This window comes from Lepus europaeus, chromosome 8 (assembly GCF_033115175.1).
Source record: "Lepus europaeus isolate LE1 chromosome 8, mLepTim1.pri, whole genome shotgun sequence".
Taxonomy (NCBI): domain Eukaryota; kingdom Metazoa; phylum Chordata; class Mammalia; order Lagomorpha; family Leporidae; genus Lepus; species Lepus europaeus.
In genome coordinates, this window is record NC_084834.1 from 49,866,510 (window position 1) to 49,891,430 (window position 24,921).

General features: G+C 39.7%; 1 protein-coding gene across 6 annotated transcripts in view; it reads right to left on the reverse strand.

Annotated features, from left to right (window-relative positions):
• Positions 1 to 2,431: 2,431 nt before the first annotated feature.
• ABHD18 (abhydrolase domain containing 18) overlaps positions 2,432 to 24,921 on the reverse strand; it is a 55,705-nt gene continuing 33,215 nt past the window's right edge. For 2 of the 6 annotated variants that reach the window (XM_062199646.1, XM_062199647.1), the window contains exons 7-13: positions 23,446 to 23,471; positions 20,624 to 20,762; positions 18,618 to 18,707; positions 16,977 to 17,078; positions 9,950 to 10,328; positions 9,048 to 9,210; positions 2,432 to 5,044 (exon numbers count right to left, since the gene is read on the reverse strand). In XM_062199646.1, coding sequence (XP_062055630.1) covers positions 4,993 to 5,044; positions 9,048 to 9,210; positions 9,950 to 10,328; positions 16,977 to 17,078; positions 18,618 to 18,707; positions 20,624 to 20,762; positions 23,446 to 23,471 — 951 coding nt within the window. In that variant the 3' untranslated portion in view covers positions 2,432 to 4,992. Of the gene's footprint in view, positions 5,045 to 9,043; positions 9,211 to 9,949; positions 10,329 to 16,976; positions 17,079 to 18,617; positions 18,708 to 20,623; positions 20,763 to 23,445; positions 23,472 to 23,867; positions 24,547 to 24,921 lie in introns of those variants that run through there. The other 4 variants (XM_062199650.1, XM_062199651.1, XM_062199648.1 and 1 more) reach the window with 4 other exon arrangements.

Here is a 24,921-nt window from a genome sequence, read left to right on the forward strand (position 1 = left end):
TAGAGCTGTAGTTCTTAAAAAGTGTAGATCCCAGGGTGGCGCTATGCCTTGGTGGGTAAAGCCACTGCCTGCAGTGCCAGCATTCCATATGGGAGCCAGTTTGAACCCCAACTGCTCCACTTCCAATCCAGCTCTCTGCTATGGCCTGGGAAAGCAGTAAAAGATGGCCCAAGTGCTTGGGCCCTGCACCCGCATGGGAGACCAGGAGGAGGCACTTGGTTCCTGGCTTTGGATTGGCGCAGTGCGCCGGCCACAACACACCGGCTGTGGTGGCCACTTTGGGGGTGAACCAACGGAAAAGGAAGACCTTTCTCTAACTCTGCCTGTCCAAAAAAAAAAAAAAAATTTAAAAAGCTGCAGGTGATTCTGATGCAGACTCCCCTGCCCTGCCAGAAACCTTTTATTTAAGGAATACAAACTTCAAACATTTCATATTACAACTTTAGAAACATGGTGATTCTTCTGTGTCCACTCTCCTACCCACTATCCCATCTCTCTACCTCTTCCTTCTCTTATTCCCATTCTTGTTTTTTTAAAGATCTATTTTCAATTAACTTTATACACATATGATTAACTATGTTAAGTAAAGAGTTCAACAAACAGCATGAAAAAAATACAAAACTGTTCAACAGTTCAGACAAGGGCTGCTCAAAGTCATTGCTTCTCAAACCGTCCATTTCACTTCCATAGTTTGCCTTTTATAGGTGCTCTATTAGTTATCACAGGTCAGGGAAACGTGGTATTTATCCTTTAGGGACTGGCTTGTTTCACTAAGTATGATGTTTTTCAGTTTCATCCATTTTATTGCAAATGACGATTTTTTTTTTTACCACTATGAAGTATTCCATGATGTATTTATCCCATAATTTCTTTATCCAGTCTTCAGTTGACAAGCATTTGGGTTGATTCCATAGCTTAGCTATTGTGAAAGGAGCTGATGCAGCCTAACTTTTGAGAACCATTGTTTCTGGAGGGGTGCTTTGGGAAATTTCCTGTGTATTTGAACCATTAGGAGATTTGCTCAAATGCAGATTCTGCCTTTTGGGATGAAACATGACAGAGTTTCTAAGAAGCTTCCAGAAGATGTTGTCAGGGCCAGTGCCATGGCTCACTTGGTTAATCCTCCGCCTGCAGTGCCAGCAACCCATATGGGCACAAAGTTCTAGTCCTGGTTGCTCCTCTTCCAGTCCAGCTCTCTGCTATGGCCCGGGAGGGCAGCGGAGGATGGCCCAAGTGCTTGGGTCCTTGTACCCACATGGGAAACCAGGAGGAAGCGCCTGGCTCCTGGCTTTGAATCGGAGCAGCGCTGGCCCTGGTGGCCATTTGGGGAGTGAACCAATGGAAAGAAGACCTTTCTCTCTCTCTCTTTCACTGTCTATAACTCTGTCGAATAAAAATAAAAAGAAAGAAAGAAAATTCCTCCGCCTGCGGCGCCAGCACACCAGGTTCTAGTCCTGGTCGGGGCTTCTGTCCCGGTTGCCCCTCTTCCAGGCCAGCTCTCTGCTGTGGCCCAGGAGTGCAGTGGAGGATGGCCCAGGTGCTTGGGCCCTGAACCCCAGGGGAGACCAGGAGAAGCACCTGGCTCCTGGCTTCGGATCAGTGTGGTATGCCTGCCGCAGCGCGCCGGCCACAGCGGCCCTTGGCGGGTGAACCAATGGAAAAGGAAGACCTTTCTCTCTGTCTCTCTCTCTCACTGTCCACTCTGCCTGGCAAAAAAATTTAAAAAAATTTAAAAAAAAATAAAAAAAAGAAAGAAAAAAGAAACTGTACTACCTCAGTGGCAGAAATATACATAAATTAGACTTTTTCATTATTTACATTTTCTTCTAATTGACACAATGGAGTTAATTTGCATATTAGCCCCTTTGGTCCTGATAAAAACCTTTTTGGGTTTTTAGTCCAAAATTTCTAGTTTAAACTGTTTCCAAGTGTGGTATAGTCATGGTTTCTCTAGGGTTCTGCCTATTAGAAAAGAAAAAAAGAGACTATTTCTGACTTGGGTGTTTCTTATCTAAAATGGCCAAAATGTACCTTTTCCCTTTGTCTCATCTGTCATAATCTTCCCTTACATTTATGAACTCAGTTTCTATAGCAGCCTCTACACAGGACCCAATTCCCAGTGCAGTTGTTTTCATTCTATTAACTAGTGTAAGTATAATCAAATCTAGTATTGAGGCATGCAACATTCACACAGCTGTGGACTTAAGAATATTTGTTTTCTTCAGATCTCACTCATTTTGGGGAAAACTTATTCTTCTTATAGAGATACTGACACTGTTCTGCTAGAGTCTCCTTTACCTATTTCTGCCTTACCTTTTTTGGGGTATAATTAACTAAGGAAGAACATATATATCCAGGGCAAATGTGGTTACATTAATAAAACATGACATATTTCCTGTATTTAGAGTAATATCTCTTGAAAAAAAACCAATTAATTTTAAAATAACTTTTATTGTGAAATATAAAACATTTGGAAATGATTTTTAAACTTTCAGTTACATTAATTCAATAATCTTTATGAGAAAGCACCACATTAAAAAGATACATTCATAAGAAACAATCTAAAATCCATATGCTAAAGTGATTTTATAATAATTATAACATTAGCAAGTTATAAAATTCAGAAACCTCTTCTATCACAGTTCTAAATTAGGGATCTCAAACTTGGGTTTCTTCTGGGCTAGGTAGGAAAGACAGAAGTTATTTGATAGTAAGAGGGAGCCCCGTGGACTGTGACAAACTTGGGAATGCATGACCAATTTAAAGACTTCAAATTCAAGATTTTTGTCAACCTTAGGTATGACAAATAAAACAATGGTGGCCCACAGTGGCCTGTGGACTACCAGCTTGTAACTCTGGTCTAAGTGAATTTCTAACATCTTTTGTACCTAATCCTCAAAATGGCAGAGAGCACTTCTTTGAAGACCCATTTATATACAGTTGGCTTTCAGCATCAGTGGGTTCCATACCCTCAGACTCAACCAACTGCAAATAAAAAATATTCAAGAAAAAGAAATGCATTTGTATTGAACATGTACAGACCTTTTTTTTGACATTATTCCTTAAATAATATGGTATAACAACTATTTACATAGCATTTACATTGTAGTAGGTATTATAAATAATGTAGAAATGAACACTTTTATTTAAGAGAATTGAGCATCCACAGATTTTGGTGTCTGGGGGTGGGTGTGGGAAATAATTCCCCATGGATATCAAAGAGCAACTATGTGTGTGTATGTATGTGTGTGAGTGCGGGCGGGGGGTGGTGTTTTGGGTGGTGGTTTTGTGTGTGTGTATGTGTTGCATGTACTGGAGAATACTTAAGCCACTATTCTGGGGGAGTGGATTAAAAGTTCTAAAAAAAGGTATTTTGCATTTTGAATTAAAGCTGAAATATGTAGTTAGGAGATGAAATTTTAAAAAATACATTTTATTTGGCAAAATGAATTATACTTAAGAGTTAATTAAAACTAGGTTTATATTTCATTTTTTAATAGAAGTTCACATATCATGGTAGTTATTGCTTAATAAGATATGTTCAGGTGAAAAATAATAAAGGGTTGATTTTACCAAAGCCACTGTTCAGAAAACATTCAATCCTATCACCTCACTATATACACATATAAGAAAAACACTACAACTTAGTTGATAATAGTTTACTTAATCTTTAAAGTTTATGGTTTGAACATGTAAAACTGCTATAGCTCAAAGACTGTGCTGTGTTGGTCTGTTTTAAAGAAGTTATTTATTTGTTTGCCATCAATGACTTCACACTTATAATATTTAAAGAGTTGTGGAAAATTAAGATGATGGAGGCATCAGAGTGACAAAATCTTTAAAAAGGCTAAAAAGGCACATTTTAATTCAAATATCCTTATGAGAACAAGAATGTCTTTTTTAAAATTCAGACAATGCAGATGTCGAACAAACTAAACACACTTACTCCAAACTTTCACAACACTGCCCAAAATTTTCTACTTTTTTCTTTAACACTTTCAGCTTTCAGCTAGAGAAATTTGATGTAAAAAGAAAGCACCAAATCTAGCCATTTAATCCTCCATTTTCAAAAGTGAGTAGTCATAGAAAACTTTAATCTTTTCTGTAAAATGAAGTTTATATGGGTCAAATAAATTTCACATATGGCTATTAAATTCTGAAGTCAAAAAGCCAAAGCTGTTAAAGTAGTTGGGCTCAAATAAAGTCGGATACTTAGCAAACCTAAGAGTACATTTGCAGCATACTATATAGTACCTGTTAACTGATGCAACAGCCTTCTATTAGTTCCATTTTTCATGAATTCAAACTTTTTAAGTAGTGGAAATGTGCTGGACATTTTTCCTAATAGGATTTTTGGTAAAATTTTAAAGTCTAATGAAGTCTAATGCATTTTTTCTGCATTTCAAAACTTACTTCAATTATTAAAAACATTTAGCTATGAAACAACCAGGAGTTTTCCAAATAAGTGAACACTGATTTTATACATAAAACTATAATATCTATTACAGAAAATTAAAGTTGAAAACAAGATTTTATATTCATCATGCTTCCAAAAATGAAATAGATATGTTTTTCAAATTGAGTCAATGTCATATAAAAGTATACAGTACAAAAAAAAGTATACAGTACAAGCTGACTTATTACAATCTTAGTCTGATTTAACAATTCTATTAAAAACCAAAAGGGTTCTATGCATATAAATGAATAAATTATTCACAATTAAAATTAAAGTTTTCATAAATAGTAACAAATTAGGTATTGAGTATATGGGATTCCCACCAATAATAACAAATTACTTCAATGTTATTTAATTCAAATATTGTTTCAGCATTTTCAAATATAGTTTACAGTTAATCTGTAACACTAAATTCAAAACTAAATTGACAGAAATCAAATATATAGTGTTATCTTCTTGTTCTTCACAGCATCATAGGATAAAAATTCCTTTTGTGAGAAACATGATGGTTGTGCAGGTTACATATAGTGATCCAATTAGTTAGCATATTTATGAAGGAAGCGTTCAAATGCATCATAGATGGCTTGTCTAAAATTAAATATGAAAAACTACAAGTAATTAGCAAAAAAGTGGGACAGACAACACCTTAACTCTAAGTTGTTTCCAAAATTATCTGTAGAAAGCAAGCATTTATCCTATTGGTTAAGATATTTGCATCCTTTGTCAGCATACCTGGGTTCAATTCCCAGCTCCAGCTCCTGAGTCCTATTTCCTGCCAGTGCAAACCCTAGGAGGCAGAGTTGATGGCTCAACTGAAGTAACTGGTTTCCTGACACCCTTGTGGGAGATTTGGCTTACAATTCTGGATCAAGGCTTCAGTCCTGTCCCAGCAGCAGCTATTGTGGGCATCTGGGGGGTAACCAGTGGATGCGAGCTTGGGAGCTCATTCTTGTTCTATCTCTCCCCCGTTTCATTCAAATATATAATTTATATTAAAAATATTAAAAACTTAGATTACAAAATAATCTATGGCTTGCAACCTGCCCTCCTCACCAAACAGCTATGAAAAGGGTAGGCACCATGGCCAGCACCACGGCTCAACAGGCTAATCCTCCGCCTTACAATGCCGGCACACCGGGTTCTAGTCCCGGTCAGGGCACCGGATTCTGTCCCGGTTGCCCCTCTTCCAGGACAGCTCTCTGCTATGACCCGGGAGTGCAGTGGAGGATGGCCCAAGTCCTTGGGCCCTGCACCCCATGGGAGACCAGGAGAAGCACCTGGCTCCTGGCTTTGGATCAGCGCAGTGTGCTGGCCAAAGCGCGCCGGCCGCGGCGGCCATTGGAGGGTGAACCAACGGGAAAGGAAGACCTTTCTCTCTGTCTCTCTCTCTCTGTCCACTCTGCCTGTCAAAAAAAAAAAAAAAGGGCAGGCACCTAAGGAGGCAGATATTTAGATTTACATAAATTCCCTAACACTACTGAAAACTTTTAATGTACTTTTAAAGTACTTTTTTGTGCCTAACATAAAGCAAAAAGAAAACTGTTTCTTCTTAGGATCTTTTTATCACTTCGTTGAAAATTAATTATGCAAATTTTCAGAATGTGGGATTCAATCTACTTTCAGAGATTATGATATTATATATATTTTTAATTTATTCACTAAGAATACATTCCTTGCAACTGCACTTAAAAGCCTGGTTTCCTAAATTAACTTCCTAGGTATTTTAATATTTCAACTGGAAAAGAATAGGTAACTTTTTCTAGCCCTCCATAAAATAGCATTTTTCTTTTTTTAAAAAATGATTTATTTATTTATTTGAAAGGCAGAGTTACAGGAGGCAGAGGCAGAGAGAGAAAGAGAAATCTTCCATTCACTGGTTTACTCCCCAGGTGGCCGCAATGGACAGAGCTGCGCCAATCAGAAGCGCCAGAAGCGGGAACCTCCTCCGGGTCTCCAACGCAGGCGCAGGGGCCCAAGGACTTGGGCCATCTTCTACTGCTTTCCCAGGCCATAGCAGAGAGCTGGATTGGAAGAGGAGCAGCCAGGTCTCGAACCGGCGCCCAGATGGGATGCCAGTGCTTCAGGCCATCCTGCAGCACAGCGCCGGCCCCTATATTTTCAGTTTAAATAGTAGCTTTGAGATATTATAAATTCTTTCTTCCATTTGATAGTATTTCCCTATGCCAGTGTTGTAGCACAGTGGGTTAAGTTGCCGCCTACAATGCAGGCATCCCATGAGTGCTGGTTCAAGTCCAGGCTGCTCCATTTCTCATCTACTTCCTGCTAATGTGCCTGGGAAAGCTGCAGAAGATGGGCCACATGCTTGGGCCCTGCAACCTATGTGGTTGATAGGAATGGAGTTCTAGGCTCCCCAGTTTGGCCTGGCCCAGGCCTGGCTGTTACAGCCATGAGGGGAGTGACTCAGCAGATCGAAGATCTCTTTTTCTCTCTAACCTCTGCCTTTCAAATAAACAAATTCTGGAAAAAAAAAAAAAGAATGGATAACCTGCTAATAGATTATGGTTTACAACATGTTGGAAAAACAAAGCTTTCCAGCATCCTTGTATTTCTTCAGTTCAAGAATTTGTTACTAGTAAATTAAAACAAAAATGAGAAGGGGATGAATCAACTTAGAGCTGTGCATCTGCATATTGGTGTCATCACAATAAGAGATTTTTGTTTTGCAGGCAGGTTTACGACCAATAGTTAATTACATGTAGGTGAGAGAAGAGAGGGTCCTAAGATGTTTGCCCACCAGATAATTTTTTGCCCCAGAGTTAGTTCTGGTAGAACGAATCTCAAATTCAGATTGCAATCTGGGCCTGCATACAAGGTATGAGGAGAGTTAATAAAGATACTTAAATACCTTCTTAACCACCTAAGCAGTCTCTCACTATTACTATCAATCAGCTCTTAAATACACAAATATTGAAGGACATAAAGGAGTGGCTTGTTTTATATCTAGTGAGTGAAAAGATTGAATTTTAAAAAAACTCTTCTATTCCAATGTCATCTAAAATTCTTTTTGTTTAAGATTAATTAATTTATTTATTTATGTAGAAAGAGCTACAGAGAGAGAGAGGGAGAGACAGAGAGTTTCCATCTGCAGGCTCACTCCCCAGATGGCCACAAAGACCAGCACTGGAGAAGGCCAAAACCAGGAGCCAGGAGCTCTATACAAATCTCCCATGTGGGTACAGGGGCCCAACCTCCTGGGACATCTTCCGCTGCTTTTCCAGGCCGTTAGCAGGGAACTGGATCAGAAGTGGAACAGCCAGGACACAAACTGATGCCCATACAGGATGCCAGCATCACAGGCAGTGGCTTTCCCCATTTCACCACTACACTGGATCTGTTAGTTCCCTCCCCCCCAGTTTATTTATTTATTTGAAAGGCAGAGTAACAGAGAGGATGAGAGAGAGAGAGAGAGAGACAGACAGACAGACAGACCAACTGACCCTGGCCATTGTGGTCATTTGAGGAGTGAACCAGCAGATGGAAGGTTTCTCTGTGTGTCTGGCTCTCTGACTTTCAAATTCTAAAAAGACCCACAAAACCTTGAAATGGTAAAACCACTGAATAAAGCATGTTAATGATATGGTACATTTCTAGTTTTCTAGAAGAAAAAGAAAACAGAAAAAAATAGAAAAGAGGAAAAAAATACTTCAATGTGAGACTTCTGAGAGGCAAAGGGAAAATAAGATTAAACACACACAAAAATACCTAATCCTGGGGGCCGGCATTGTGCACAGTGGGTTAAACTGCCACTTGTGACACGCACATCCAATGTTAGAGTGCCGCTTCTCTGTTAAGTCCTAGCTATTCCGTTTCCACTCTAGCTTCCTGCTAATGTGTCTGAGAAGGCAGCAAATTATGGCTCACACACTTGAAGTGTGAAAAACATCCATGTGGGAACTTAGATGCAGTTCCAGGCTCTTGGCTTCAGCCTGGCCTAGTCCCAGCTATCGTGGGCATTTGGGAAGTGAACGACTAGATGAAGAACTTTCTCTCTCCCTCTCTGTCACTCTACCTCTCAAATAAATGAATCTTTAAGAAAAAAAATACCTAATCTTTCATATTTGTTGAGGCAAAAAACAAAAAGTAAGCAGGCCTTTAGCCTAGCAGTTAAGACACCCAGGTCCCACATTCTAGTGCCTGAGTTGAATTCTCAGTCTGGTTTCTGACTCCACTTTACCACCAATGCAGACCCTATGAAGCAGCAGTGATGACAAATACCAGAGTTTCTGTCACTCAAGTAGGATACCTGGATTGAGTTCCCAGCTCCTGGCTTTGGCTTTGGCCCAGACTCCACTTTGCAGGCATCTGAGAAGGGAACTATTGGATGGGAGTACTCTCTCCCTGTCTTTCTCTGCCTCTCAAATAAAAACAAAAAATCTCGAAGAGTTGGTAGACTCCAAATACAAAGAAAAGGTAAGGAAACAGAAAGGCTAGTTGCCTCACTCGATTGGTTTATGGTGTATATACAGTGAAATATTGTGCTATACCACATTTAAAATGTACAAATATTATGTTAATAAAAATTGTTAAAAATAAGAAAATAAAACAGACAGACATGTGACAATCATCTTACCTGAAGAGTCCTTGTTTAAAAAGATAAGCACTAATATGACCCCCATCTAAATATCGGATTTCACAACCAGGCCAAATTTCTTGTAGACTTCGAACTCCTGTTCGTGGAATATATGCATCTTCTTTGGCTTGTACCACTATAATGAGGCTTGGGTCAACTGGAACTAGGTATAGGATTTTTTAAAATGTAAAATACACACATTTAAAAAGTGCTATGATTTTATATAAATAACATTAATTGTATTACATAGTAAGACAAACTACACAATGCAGTAAAACATTTGTCAAATAAAAACTTTTTGATTAGGTTAAAAAGCAAATATAATATGCCACGTTACCATAATATTTATCCCCAATATAATGAGATAAATATTCTGAAGAAGATACAAAATCCAATGTGTTTTTTAATGATTAACACAGATTTAGGTTTTCATGGATAAAATATAATACATTTAAATAACTGACTTATCTTAGAGAATGCAGTGTGGGGCCAGCAGGGGCCAGTGCTGTGGTACAGATTAAGATGCCACCTGCAGTGCTAGCATCCCATTTGGGTGCTGGTCCAAGTCCCAGCTGCTCCACTTCCAATCCAGCTCCCTGGTAACACACCTGGGAAAGCAGCAGAAGATGGTCCAAGTGCTTGGGCCCCTGCACCCACATGGGAGACCAGAGGAACATTCTGGCTCCTGTTTTGGCCTGGCCCAGTCTTGGCCTTTGTGGCCATTTGGGCAGTGAAGCAGTAGATGGAAGCTCTCTGTCTCTCCCTCTCTCTTTGTAACTCTTTCAAATAAATCTTATCTATCTATCTATCTATTTATCTATGAATTTACCTTATAAGGCATCCTTAAAATATGTTGTAACTATTGACATATAATATTCTCAATTTCATATAAATATCAGTACCTGAGAAATTTGCCACATGAGTACATTCATCCATGACTCCTTTCATAAATATTAAAGATTCTTTCTGAAGATTATTTCTTCTTTGTTCTTTACTGAGTAGGTGGGATGATTGAGGATTACAACTTGCGTAATTACTTTTGTTGGTTGAAAGTGCTTGATTGAAGCACTCCAACTTAGAGGTATCTTGCACCAAGAGTTCTTTTGATGTGGCATCGATAGATGTTTTACTAGAATTATGGCACTCAGCAGGTTTTGGGGACACAACTTGATTTGTCATATCTAAATTTAAGGTTCTGGAAACCAGATTAAGGTTAGTTAGCTTGTCAGCACTGCTAGGGAAACGTTTCACAAACTCTTGTCCCATTTTGAAAGAATCTGTCTGAATGAAAGAGAAGAAAACATTTAATATAAAAATAAGGTTTAGTTATCAATCTTGTTAAAATAAAGTGAAAAAAAGTCTACCAATAGATAAACTATAGTAAAAACATTCAGTGGAATATTTTTCAGTTTTAGAAAAGGGTTAAGGTTACAACATAGATGAACATGAAAACACTGTTACATGAATAAGCCAGACAAAAAAAAGGGACAAATACTGTATGATTCACTTAAAAGCGGTTCCTACAATAGTCAAATGCATAGAGATAGAAAGAAAACAATAGTTGCCAAGGTGTAGGGACAGGAAAGAATTATTATTCAATGTACACAGATTCTGTATCACAAGATAAAAAAGTTCTGGAGATGGGTGGTAGTGATGCTTAACAACAATGTGAATGCACTTAATATTTCTATACACTTAAAAATGGTTGGTTAACATAGTACATTTTATGTTGTATATATTTACTATAATTTATTTTTATTTTTTGACAGGCAGAGTTTAGACAGTGAGAGAGAGAGAAAGAGAGAGTTATAGACAGTGAGAGAGAGATAGAGAGAAAGGTCTTCCTTCTGCTGGTTCACTCCCCGAATGGCCACTACGGCCAGCACACTGTGCCAATCCGAAGCCAGGAGCCAGGTGCTTCCTCCCGGTCTCCCATGCGGGTACAGGGACCCGAGCACTTGGGCCATCCTCCGCTGCCCTCCTGGGCCCCAGCAGAGAGCTTATTACCATAATTTTTTAAAAATATTTTTATTTATTTATTTGAGAGGTACAGTTATAGACAGAGAGAGGGAGATAAAGAGAAAAAGGTCTTCCATCCACTGGTTCACTCTCCAAATGGCTGTAACAGCCAGTGCTGAGCCAATCTGATGCCAGGAGGCAGGAATTTCTTCTAGGTCTCCCATGTGGGTGCAGGGGCCCAAGCACTTGGGCCATCTTCTACTGCTTTCCCAGGCCATAGCAGAGAGCTGGATTGGAAGAGGAGCAGCTAGGATATGAACCAGCGCCCATATGGGATGCTGGCACCTGAGGCAGAGGCTTAGCATACTATACCATAGGGCTGGCCCCTACCATGATTTTTAAAAAGAACAAAGAGATAGCAAAATTTAACTGAGGACTAAGATAAAGGATTAATAACTTATTGCTAAATGTTTCCTACTAAACAGTAGGGACGATCATTTAGTATGTACCATGATTTTATTGCCAAAATTTTGAAATCCACAATCGGCCTTAAACCTTAGAAGTTACGCAAGTCTTATGAGTTTATGCTGGTAGTAATATAAATTAGAGGACACCAGCCACTCTGTATCCCTTTCTCAGGTTGAATTAAGAATTAAAAATTATCAGAAAGATAGGTATTGTGGCACAGCAAATGGAGATACCATTTAGAACACCCACATTACATAATGGAGTGAGTGCCAGGTTGAGCCCTGGCTCCTCCACTTCTGATCCAACTAAAAACAAATGTTGTCTAAGAAGCAGCAATTAATGAATCAAAGGCTTGAGTCTATGCAAAATGTGTGAAAGACCCAGATGGAGTTTCAGGCTCCTGTTTTCAGCCTGGCCCAGCCCAGGCTGCTGTGGCCACTTAGCAGTGAACTAGCTCATAGAAGACCTCTCTCTCTCTCTCTCTGTCACTTTGCCTTTCAAATAAAATCAATCTTTTAAAAATGTTACAAATACGGCCTATGAAAATTGGAATAATATATTCTAAGCTTAAAGACTTATAAATACAACACAATTAAGGTAAAATAAAGTTTGTTATATATTAAAAGCAAGGTCAAAAAGACAAAATCAGTCTGAGAAAATATATTTACAACTTACCTGACAAATGCCTAATCACTTTATTAACAGCTAGAATAATAATTTTTAAAAGCTCAAAACCACAAATAGAAAAAATAAAGTATAAACACATAAATGAAACACAAATTGCTAGGGTTGGTGTTGTGGTGCAGCAAGTTAAGCCATAGCCTGCATGCTGGCATTCCATATGGGCAACAATTCATGTATGGGCTGCTCCACTTCCAATACAGCTCCCTGCTGATGGCCTGGGAAAGCAGCAGAAGCCAGACCAAATCCCTGGATCCTTATCACCCACATGGGAGACTTGGATGAAGCTCTTGGCTCTTGGGTTTTGCTTGGCCCAGCCCTGGGCATTTGAAAATTTAAAAAAGATTGGGGCCAGCGCCGTGGTTCACTTAATTAATCCTCCGCCTGCAGTGCTGACATCCCATATGGGTACCGGGTTCTAGTCCCGGTTGCTCCTCTTCCAGTCCAGCTCTCTGCTGTGGCCCGGGAAGGCAGTGGAGGATGGCCCAAGTGCTTGGGCCCTGCACCCGCATGGGAGACCAGGAAGAAGCACCTGGCTCCTGGCTCCTGATGGGTGCAGCGCGCCGGCCGTAGCGGCCATTTGGGGAGTAAACCAACGGAAGGAAGACCTTTCTCTCTGTCTCTCTCTCTCTCACTGTCTAACTCTGCCTGTCAAATAAAAAAGAAAAGAAAAGAAAAGAAAATTAAAAAGATTGGGGCTGGCGCTGTGGTGCAGTGGGTTAACGCCCTGGCCTGAAGTGTTGGCATCTCATTTGGGCACTGGTTCGAGACCTGGCTGTTCTACTTCCCATCCAGCTCTCTGCTATAGCCTGGGAAAGCAGTGGAAGATGGCCCAAGTCCTTGGGCCCCTGCGCCTGTCTGGGAGACCCAGAAGAAGCTCCTGGCTAACGGCTCCGGCCGTTGCAGTCAATTAGGGAATGAACCATCAGATGGAAGACCTTTCTCTCTTTTCTCTCTCTCTCTCTGTGTAACTCTGACTTTGAAATAAATAAATCTTTAAAAAATTTGATTTGAAAGGCAGAGTTACAGAGAGGCAGAAAGAAAGAAAGAGAGAGAGAAGTCCTCCATTAGAACACTGGTTCATTCTTCAAATGGCTGCAATGGCTGGAGTGGACCTATCTGGAGCCAGGAGCCAGGAGTTTCTTCCAGATCCCCGATGCGGGCACAGGGGCCCAAGGATTTGGGCCATCCTCTATTGCTTTCCCAGGCTATAGCAGAGAACTGGATTGGAAGTGGAGCAGCCAGGAGTCTAACCAGCACCCATGTGGGATGCTGGCATTGCAGGTGGTGGCTTTACCCACTAGGCTACAATGCCAGTCACAACAAGTAAATCTTTATAAAGTTTTAAAAATTCCATTTTCCATGAGTTTTTTAAAGTACCCTCATACATAAATATTTTTCTTACACTTTTTGATGCTTAAACTGTATGACCATAAACTAAAATTAAAGAATTAAAAATTGGCTGAAGGCAAGGGGAAGAAACTACTATCCAACAAACTAACAACCAGAACAAATCACTAATGCCATCCAGATCTCAGAAATATTAAAGAGAAAGGAAGTTGAGCAACATTTGGAAATTTAAGGATCAAAGGGTCCTAGAATTACTCAGAGTGGTACACCAACAAATGTATCTCCTTTTGATTGGGAAAACACAAACAGTAAGGAACTCATCTTGACATTTACTGTGTATTCATTACTGTGAACTGATTCTGAGTTAAGAAGTGCTGTTAAGACTACATTACTGGGGCTGGCCGGCACTGTGGTGTAGTGGGTAAAGCTGCCGTCTGCAGTGCTGGCGTCCTTTATGGGTGCTGGTTCAAGTCCTGGCTGTTCCACTTTTGATCTGGCTCTCTGCTATGGCCTGGGAAAGCAGTGGAAGATGGCCCAAGTCTTTGGGACCCTGCATCCATAGGGGAGACCCAGAAGAAACTCCTGGCTCCTGGCTTCAACCATTGCAGCCATTTGGGGAGTGAACTAGTAGATGGAAGACCTTTCTCTCTCTCTGCCTCTGCCTATCTGTAACTCTGGCTTTCAAACAAATAAATAAATCTTTAAAAATAAATAAATAAAAAAGACATTAACTTTTCAGATGACCAAAATTTATGAACTTCCTTTATTTTTCTGACTCTATGTATAGCAGGACACAAGAACTAACCAGTAGGTAAAGCTGTTTCCTGATAAAGTTCTTAGGAAAGTAAATAACCATGCTTTGAGGTTATGTCAAATAGACCTTTTTTTTTTTTTTTAAAGATTTATTTATTTATTTGAAAGTCAGAGTTACACAAAGAGAGGAGAGGCAGAGAGAGGAAGAGAGAGGGGTCTTCCATCCAATGGTTCACTCCCCAATTGGCCGCAACAGCCAGAGCTGCACCTATCCGAAGCCAGGAGCCAGGAGCTTCTTCCAAGTCTCATGTGGGTGCAGGGGCCCAAGGACTTGGGCCATCTTCTACTGCTTTCCCAGGCCATAGCAGAGAGCTGGATCAGAAGTGGACCAGCAGGGTCTCCAACTGGCACCCAAATGGGATGCCGGCGCTTCAGGCCAGCGCATGAACCCACTGTGCCGCAGCACCGGCTCCTATACTTTCTTTTTTAAGAGTGAGGTTCAAGGGTGGGCATTGGGTATAGCAGGTTAAGCCATATCTTTTGGATGATTTCATCCCTTAGTGGAATACCTGGTTGAAATCCAGACAATTTTCTCTCTTTCCTTTCTTCCTTTCTTTAATATTTATTTATTTATGTTGAAGGCAGAGTGATAGACAGAGGGAGATAGAGAAAAACAGATCTTCCATCTGTTGGTTCACTCCCCAAATGGCCGCAGAGGTTGGGGCTAATCAAGGCTGAAGCCATGAGTCTGGAACTCCTTCTGTGTCTCCCAAGTACTTGGGTGGCAGGAACCCAAGTACTTAGGTCATCCTCAACTGCCTTTCCAGGCTCATTAGCAGGGAGCTGGATTGGAAGCAGAACAGCTGAGACTAGAACCATCTAGGTTGTTGGCCATTACAGATGACCCCTTATCCAATGAGCCACAGCTCTCGCCCCTACTCTGCATTTCTAGTCCAGCTTCCTACTAAAGTGCCTGGGAAGGCAGCAGATCATGGCCCAAGTACTTGGGTTATGCCATCCACTTGGGAGACCCAGATGGAGTTCTTGGCTCCTAACTTCAGCCTGGCCCAATTCTGACTGTTGCAGGTATTTGGGGAATGAACCAGCAGATAGAAGAACTGCTTATCTGTCTATCTTTTTCTCTGTCACCCTTCCTCCCTATCACTTTGCTTTCCAAATAAATAAATCTTTAAAATGTGAGGTTCATAGTGATGCAATTAGAAGTAAAAAGTCCTCACTGACAGTAGAAAGATCCTTTTTTCTTTTGGAATCTCTTTTACGAACTACTAGGTAATTAATTAATGGATGAAGGACAAAACTCTTTATGAAAATATTCAATAAATTAAAAAGAAAATATAGAATTAGAATATCAGCATTTTGCAATCCTCAGTGAAATAATAGATACAGCCACTAAGCATCAGGGGAAGCTTATCTCACACACACATAAACACACACGAAGACAAATATTATGTGCCTCTTATAGTCTTGTGAAAGAAATCAAAACTGACTTTAACCAAGCCTTTAGATGCAGCTGTCAATTTGCAGGCAATATAGAGCAACATGCTGAACTATACCATGATAATGCAATCAGAAAATCTACATTGTGAGAAACTCTACAGTCAAATAGCCTGAGTTCTATAAGGAATACATTATAAGGAAAACAAAGTGAAGGAAGGGAATATTTTGGTTAAAAGACACAGCAAATAAAAGAACCAGAGTGAGTAGGGAAGCACTTTTGGAGAGTAAAATTATTAGACAAAGGAGGAGCCAGCGCTGTAACATAGCGGGTAAAGCAGCTGCCTATGATGCCAGCATACCAAGGGGGTGCCAGTTCAAGTCCTGGCTGCTCCTCTTTTTATCTAGATCTCTGCTATGGTCTGGGAAAGGTAGTGGAAGATGGCCCAAGTCCTTGGGGCCCTGAACTCACATGGGAGACCCGGAAGAAGCTCCTGGCTCCTGGCTTTGGATCAGCCCAGCTCTGGCCATTGAGGCCATTTGAGGAGTGGACCAGTGGATGGAAGACCTTTATCTCTCTCTCTCCATCTCTGTTTGTGACTACCTCTCAAATAAAGGGAAAGTAATTACTATAAAATTCAAGACAATAATTACTAATTGTGGAGGGAGTAAGGCCTTTCTGATTAGGACATGTAGAATAGGTTTCTGGATTGGGTGGTCAAGTTCTACTCTTTTTTTTTTTTTTTTAAATTAATTAATTAATTAATTTATTTGAAAGGCAGAGGCAGAGAGAGGCAGAGAGAGACAGAGAGATCCTCCATCCGCTGGTTTATTCCCCACATGGCCACAATGGCTGGAGTTGCACTGATCCGATGCCAGGAGCCTGGGAGCTTCTTCCGGGTCTCCCAAGTGAGTGCAGGGACCCAGATAGGAAGAGGAGCAGCCGGGACTGGAACCCAGTGCCTATATGGGATGCTGGTACTGCAGGCAGCAGCTTTACCCACTACGCCATAGCGCTGGCCCCTCTACTCTTGACTTATGTGGTAGTTACAGGTATGTCTGCCTTTTAATAAATCTAGTGACATACATGCTTTGCATGATTTTCTGTATCTGTTTTATTTGAAAATAATGCTTTTTTAAAAGTAAAATAGTGTGTGTATTTTTAAAAAATTTTTGTTTAAAAATGTGAATGTTTAAAAACGTGAATCATTAGCTATAAATCAACTTTTCCGCCTCATGTTATACGGAAATTCAAATACTTACTCCACAATATTCAAGCATGTGAATAATTTCTTCTTCATAAACTGTCTGTGTATAATATTGCTTTTCCAGTTCTCTCCAATTAATTGATTTACTCAACACACCCTAAAATAATAAACTAAATTAAGATCAAATTACACCATAAAGTATTTTGCCCGATAGCATTATAATTGCTGTACAGGAGGCTTGTGACTGCCTACCCAAGGTATGTTTGTAAGTTTGGCCCTTGACTGGAGTCTAGGGGCTTGACCAGCAAATAGCTCTTTAATATAAAACTTTCCCTAATTGTAAGAATGGGTCACTGTGCCAACACCATACAAGCAATATAGTTTCTGCTGAACACCTGCCTTCCTTCTAGAATTCTAGTACATGCTAGGCAAAGGGTGCTTAAGCCACTGACTCTTTATAGAAATACCTGGACTGCTAGGCTCAGGCCAGCTTCAATGATAGAGAACACTTCACACATGTTGTCACAACTTACTGCTAGAGGAACTAAGCACAAACCGTAAGATACCACTAGAAGAGGACTCTTAGAAAGTGGTTCCTGATCTCCTCAATGTGGGGCATGAGCGCGGCCAGGCCAGGCCAGGCCCGGGGGCTCCGCATGCGCAGCTGCCCCCCGGGTGCCCCCGCCCGAGCTGCGCGGAACGGAGCCGTGTGGAGCCGAGTAAGATGGCGCCCAGAGGAAGTAAGATGGGCGGAATCCAAAGTTGTTTACCACTAAAACTAATTGGCTGCGCAACATCAGGGGAGGTAACAAAACTAGTAACAAGTGTATAGACATAGGGCTAGTCCTATAGAAATCCCCCCATAAGGTGATTTTTTAAAGTGATTGGTTGGTCCTTAGCCCTGCCCCAATGACTCTGCAGTTTTGTGCTATAAAAGGTACTATTATGCAAAAGATAAAGGAGTCCTTGCTACTAGACTTGGCTCCCCGCTGCGTCTGACTGTCTCCGGGACCAGGAGGCTGGGGAACAGGCGAGCTACGCACTTACCTTTCCTCAGACCAGTCCTTCCTTGTACGGGTGGACTAAGACCCTGCATCACAACTTACTGCTAGAGGAACTAAGCACAAACCGTAAGACTCCACTAGGAGAAGACTCTTAGAAAGTGGTTCCTGATCTCCTCAAGACTTCATCTTATGTGTTTCTTCATCTCTTGATGACTTTGGGTTTTACTCTTTTGCTAGTCTTAGGTGTGAGTAGGACTATGTGTTGAGTCTTGTGCGTTCTTCTAATGAGTCATCAAACTCGGGGGCGGATATGTGGACACCCAGGACAATTACTTTTAATTATATTCACATACAGCTATCTGAATATTAATTGCAAGGGCAGGTATTTGGCATAGTGGTTAAGACACTTCTTGGGATGCCTGCATCCCATCAGAGTACCTGGGTTCAAGTCTGGGCTCTGCTAATGCACAGCCAGGGAGACAGCAGATGAGGGCCCCTGACACTACATGGGAAACTCAGATTAAGTTTCGGGCTCCTGGCTTCAGCCTGGTCCATCACTGGCTATTTTGGGTATTTGTGGGATGAACCTGCAGATGAGAGATCTCTCTCTATGTCTCTCTGCTCTTCAAGTAAATAAATAAGTAAAAATGTACACATAAATAAGATTTAAATATTAATTGCAATTAAATTACCGTAGTGAAGACCCCAGATGCTGTGGACCAAGACAGACATGGAATCAAAGGCATGGGCTTAGGCCAGTTGGATACGGCTAGAGAGGCCATCTGTAATATAACAGCATAATTATTATTCATGTGGCTTGCTCAGATATAATAAAACCACAACTATAAAACCTCAGATTTTGGAGTTGTCTGAGGATGTCAAGAAATTGGTGAACTACAAAGATTATTTAACAGATATAAAATAATGTATGTATTGGTTTTGAGAAGAGAAAAAATTACTTTCACCTGGAGGAATCAGAAAAGGCTTCATGAAATGGCTGAGTCATTTAGGGGAATGAAGGATGGAGTATTATCTTCCATATAAAGATGACAGTATAGGAGCCGGTGTTGTGGCATAAAGGGTGGAGCCACTGTCTGTGATGTTGGCATCCATATACAGGAGTCCATTAGTGTCTTAGCTGCTCCATTTCTGATAGAGCTTCCTGCTGTTGTGCCTGGGAAAGCTGTGGAGGATGGCCCAAATCCTTTGGTCCCTGTGCCCACATGGGAGACCCAGATGGAGTTCCAGGTTCCTGGTTTCTGGCTGGCTCAGTCTTGGCCATTGCAGGCATTTGGGGAGTGAACCAGTGCATGAAAGATCTGTCTATGTATCTTTCTGTAACTCTACCTTTAAAATAAAAATTTAAAAAACCTTTTTTTTAAAAAAGCTATTTTCCAATTCAGCTATCTTCACCAGTTTAATAGCAAAAGTGGGAATTTATACTTGAGACTTGAATTGTTAAATTTCATAATCGGCCGGCGCCGTGGCTTAACAGGCTAATCCTCCGCCTTGCGGCTCTGGCACACCAGGTTCTAGTCCCGGTCGGGGCGCCGGATTCTATCCCGGTTGCCCGTCTTCCAGGCCAGCTCTCTGCTATGGCCCGGGAAGGCAGTGGAGGATGGCCCAAGTGCTTGGGCCTTGCACCCGCATGGGAGACCAGGAGAAGCACCTGGCTCCTGGCTTCGGATCAGCGCGATGCGCCGGCCATAGCGGCCATTGGATGGTGAACCAACGGCAAAAAGGAAGACCTTTCTCCCTTTCTCTGTCTCTCTCTCTCTCACTATCCACTCTGCCAGTCAAAAAAAAAAAAAAAAAAAATTCATAATCAACTTTTAATAAAATACTAAGTAGCCTATCTAAGATAGGACTGTGGAGTAGTATAATCAATGTCTAACAAAAGTCATACAAAAAATAACAGTATTATATCATAATTGGATTGAGAGTTTAGAATCTTTCCTGCTGTTCCCAAAACTAAAAATAATTCTATATCTAAAGTGAATTTAGGGGCCAGCACTGTGGCGTCGTGAGATAAGCTGCCATCTGCAGTGCTGGCATCCCATATGGGCACCAGTTTTGAGTCCTGGCTGCCTCAGTTCTGATCCAGCTCCCTAATGGGTCTGGGAAAGCAGCAGAGGATGGCCCAAGTGGGAGACGATGAAGAGGCACTTGGTTGCTAGCTCCTGGCCCAGCCTGGTTGTTGGGGTCATTTTGGGAGTGAACCACTAGATGGATGACCTCTTTCTGTAACTCTTTCAAATAAATGAATAAATAAATCTTTTTTTTTTTTTTTTTTTGGGTCAAGCAGAGTGAGACAATGAGAGAGACAGACAGACAGAAAGGTCTTCCTTCCATTGGTTCACTCCCCTAATGGCTGCCACAGCCGGCACTGCGCCAATACAAAGCCAGGAGCTGGGTGCTTCCTCCCGGTCTCCCATGCAGGTGCAGGGACCCAAGCACTTGGGCCATTCTCCACTGCCCTTCCGGGCCACAGCAGAGAGCTGGACTAGAAGAGGAGCAACAGGACTAGTACCTGGCGCCCCAACCGGGACTAGAACCTGGGGTGCCAGCGCCACAGGTGGAGAATTAGCCAAGTGAAACATGGCACCAGCCATAAATAAATATTTTTTAAGATAACTAGATTCCCTAGCACTTACAAACATAATTGCAATTAAATATGAGTTGAAATGAAAAGGCTTACATGTCCTCCCATGGATATTCCGGTCATTCCTAGAGGTCCATAACCTTCCCTCTCTAGCCAGTGCAAGAGAGCTGCAGATTCTAAAACAAGAGCTCCTCCCATCACAAAAAGATCAGATACGTTTTTTAAGCTGGACCTCCTAGTCTCACAAAACAAAACAGAAAATGGTTTATTTTATACATTTTAATATAAAAATTTACAAAAAGAAGACAGACCTCAGGTTTTCCTTTTAAAATACTACACAGCTAAGGACAATAATGTAATAAATTAACAGAATTAGAATGCTGCTAATATTATTTTATATATTTATCACCTAAGACTTTAAAAAAAGTGCCTGCTATAACATGCTCTTTACTGAATTTCAACTACTTCAGTAACTATTTTGAAGTCCAGAAAAGACTATTTTATTTACTTCCTAGTACTCTTAAAAATTTAAATATTTATATAAAATATTTTATACTACCAATTTTTAGTGAAATTATCATTACTGATAAAAGGAAAAACAAATTTACAGTTGTCCTCCCCCTTAGAAAGAAATTATTACAACAGAACTTAAAGCATAACATTTTCTAAAAAGAGATAAAAGAATTCAGCTTGATAACAAGCTCATCCATTACTGAACTCTTATTTTCACAAAATACACAATATATACATACAATAAAACATTAGAAATAAATGTTTTTATAAAAATACATGTTTCAATTAACAAAGGAACAGTTCAACTGGAATGTTCTGGTTTTTTAAACTGAAACTGCATAGAAGTATATTTCCTTATAAGTACTTAAATATACCCTTTTAGATTTCAGAATCATCTTGATTTAAAAGCATCATTTTCTTACTAAGTAATAATAAATTAGAATCTATTCTTCAAAATGTAATTTGTATAAAGACCTCCACAACTGGCTACTGGATGAAATCTTGTCAAAGTGTACAAAAACTCACTAATCGATGATTACTATATGCCTCCATGTAATAATTATATATAAGGAAGCAAGTGCCATAAGGAATGCCAAGTATGAAAAAGCAAACCCTAGCCCCCAGTGAGCATGTGTCTACTATTTTCCCCAAGTCCTCTCAAGGTTCTAAGTCCAAAGGCTAGAAATTATACTATCCCTCATCAAAAACAAAACAAAACAAAAACAGAAAACCTCAAACTTCATCAGAAAAGAGTACATTTATTTCTTTGTTGCCCGTCCTCAAACAATTTTCATTTACGATTACCTAATTGTCTTGTTTATTTTGTTCTTGTGTGGAGGAAGCCTAAATTCTCAGATCTACCCCAATTTGCACTTTTACATAGAAGTTACTGACATGAGGTTCTGGGCAGAAAGTCATTTATAAAGTTAGTCTATTCGACTCTCAAAAACATACAGATAAAAGTGACAGACCTTGTTCTGAATTCAGGACTTGGTTCCAGAGTGAAAATTCTTGAACTATTTACTATGGAGTTCAATTTTTCACAAGGTTTCGTGAAGTTCATTCTAAGCTATGCAGGGTCATTTTAAATTACCCATAGTATACACCCCACCCTACTTTAATCTATACCTCTTTCAACCTATGATCACACAGAACATGGAACTTTCAAATCTGTATCTCTAGCACTTTCCAATTCCCTGCTTGATTTCTCTACTTTGCAGGAGTAACAGGCATCACAAATTTAACACGTCCAAGTCCTACCTAACTTTTTATTTCCCACCACCAATTCATCAATAAGTCTTAATACTTCAACTTCTAAATTTTATTCTGAACCCATGAAAACTTCTATCTCCACTGCCACCACTTTGGTTACTCTTAAAAATGTCACTCTTGGAGGCTGGCATTGTGTCATAATGGGTTAAACTGTGACTGTCAATGCTGGCATCCCATATGGGCACTGGTTCATGTTCTGGTTGCTCTACTTCAGATCCAGCTCCCTGCTAATGACCTGGGAGCAGTAGCTTAAGAGGGCACAAATGTGTGGACCCCATGGGAGACCTGAATAAAATTCCTGACTTTAGCCTGGTCCAGTTCTGGTTGTTGTGGCCATCTGGGGAGTGAACCAGCATATGTATGATTTCTCTCTTTCTCTGTGTGTCTCTCTCTGAAACTCTTTCAAATAAATAAATCTTTAAAAAAATCTTTAAAAATATACATCAGATCACTCATCTACTTAAAACCCTCAAGACACTTCCTACTGCACTTTCGTAAAATTCTAAGCATGGTCACCCTTCATAATGTGGCCCTTGCCTACCTCCCTGACCTCATCTTGCACTATTCTCCCTACCTTGTGCTTACTCTGATTTTTCATTTACTGCTCATTCTCTGGAGCTAACCTTCCTCCAGGTCTTCACCTTTTCATCATGTCATACTGCAGCACCATTCTCTTTATACCCTGCTTTATTTCCTTCATGGCAATGGTAAGTATCATAAATCACCTTATTTTTATCTATCTCCTATGTGCATATGAGCTTGATGAAAGGATCCTGTTTTACTGTTGTGCTCTCAATGTCTAGGGTGCAATATTTATTAAATTAACCATATCAACTATAGATTACAAAAATGCAGAACAATTACCTTCAAAGTTCATCATTTTAAAAGATCAGAAAGTTTACCTTCAGATTTTCTGTACTATGTGTTGCAAGAATAAAAAGAGTAGTGTTTATTCAAAGCAAAAATACTTTAAAAAGGAAATTAAACTAAAATCAATATTAAAATTTACAACAAAAATCTTCCCAATGATACTTGGGTACTTTAAATTTAGTTCATTAAAGGCTACTAAAATTTTTAATACTGTTTAAAAATTGAAGATAAATAATATAGCAATGAAGGTGATATATACTTACACTTGGTCCTTGGGCTTCCTGCAGCCATTTAAAAATGTGCGTCAAAGAGAAAATTTCAAAATAATTAAATCTACCTTTTGTCTCAAAACACATTAACTTAATCAAACTAAATTGTAACACAGTTTAGTACTGAAATAATTACTTTCCAGTTATCTCAAGTAGGTTGTCAAGTTTTTCTCACATTTTTCAACTTTACTTTTTAAATATATAGTTTATTGAGTTATAGTCATGTACAACACAATTCATCCATTTAAAGTGTTCAAATTAATGTTTTCAGTATATTCAAAGGGTGGTACAAACTTCAACTTTAATTTAAAATGAAGTTTATTGCTTTGGTTGTTTTCATTTCTATGTTTATTATAGAAAATATAGAAAGGCATGTTAGATAAAAAAGTACTTCATTTATAGACAATCATACTAACATTTTGATGTATTTCTTTCCAGCATTTGTATTCATGGGTTTTTGTTTTAGATTTTCTATTTTCGGAGTGGTTTTTCTTTTTGCATACCCGTGTCCTACCTTGGCAGCACAAACAATTTTTATAAATTATTGTGAATTTTTAGTTATAATTTACAGTTACAACTTAATGCTTATTATTTACCTAGTAATGTTCTGGACAGTGTTAAGTATTTAATACTTTCAATAACTTGAGAAATTATCCCAATTTATCAATGAGAGACCCATGTACTAAAAGGTAATAGGTCTAAGGTCACAAAGATAGCAAATGGCAGAGCAATAACCATAGCACAATTAACTATATAAAAATTCCTGTATTATAATAACAATTTACACAACTACTTCTCTATTATAAACAATCAAGCTACTAATAATACTTAACTATTGCACAAGGACCTACATAATCCTTTTTTCTATCATTTTCTATTTTCTTAGTACTTTAGAATAAATTTTTCAGAATCAGAATCACTCTGTCAGGTATGTGACAAATTCTGTGGGCAAAATGCTTTCCCAAAGGGTTGAGATTTTATTTTCAGTCATCAGAACAAGGGTGCCCATATCATAGTAGCGTCACCTGTATTCTATTGTTGTTTCTTTAAATCTTTTGTAATAGTAATTTGTAAACTGTAATTTAAATCTTTTGTAATTGTTCTTTAAAATTCACATTTCTTATATTTCCAGTAATGATGACCATTTATTTATATCTATGGATCAGTTTCATTTCTTCTTTTGTGAATTGAGATCATCTTGAAAATTAAATTAAGAATTGTTCTAAACCTCAACCGGTAAATTCATTTAAAACATGAGTGTTTCCTTGATAACAAAGGCTAATTATTAAAACCCAGAATACGTTCTGTAAGGAATAAAAATACAATTTATCGGGGCCGGCGCCATGGCTCACTTGGCTAATCCTCCGCCTAAGGCGCCGGCATCCCATATGGGCACCGGGTTCCAGTCGCGGCTGCTCCTTTTCCAGTCCAGCTCTCTGCTGTGGCCCGAGAGGGCACTGGAAGATGGCC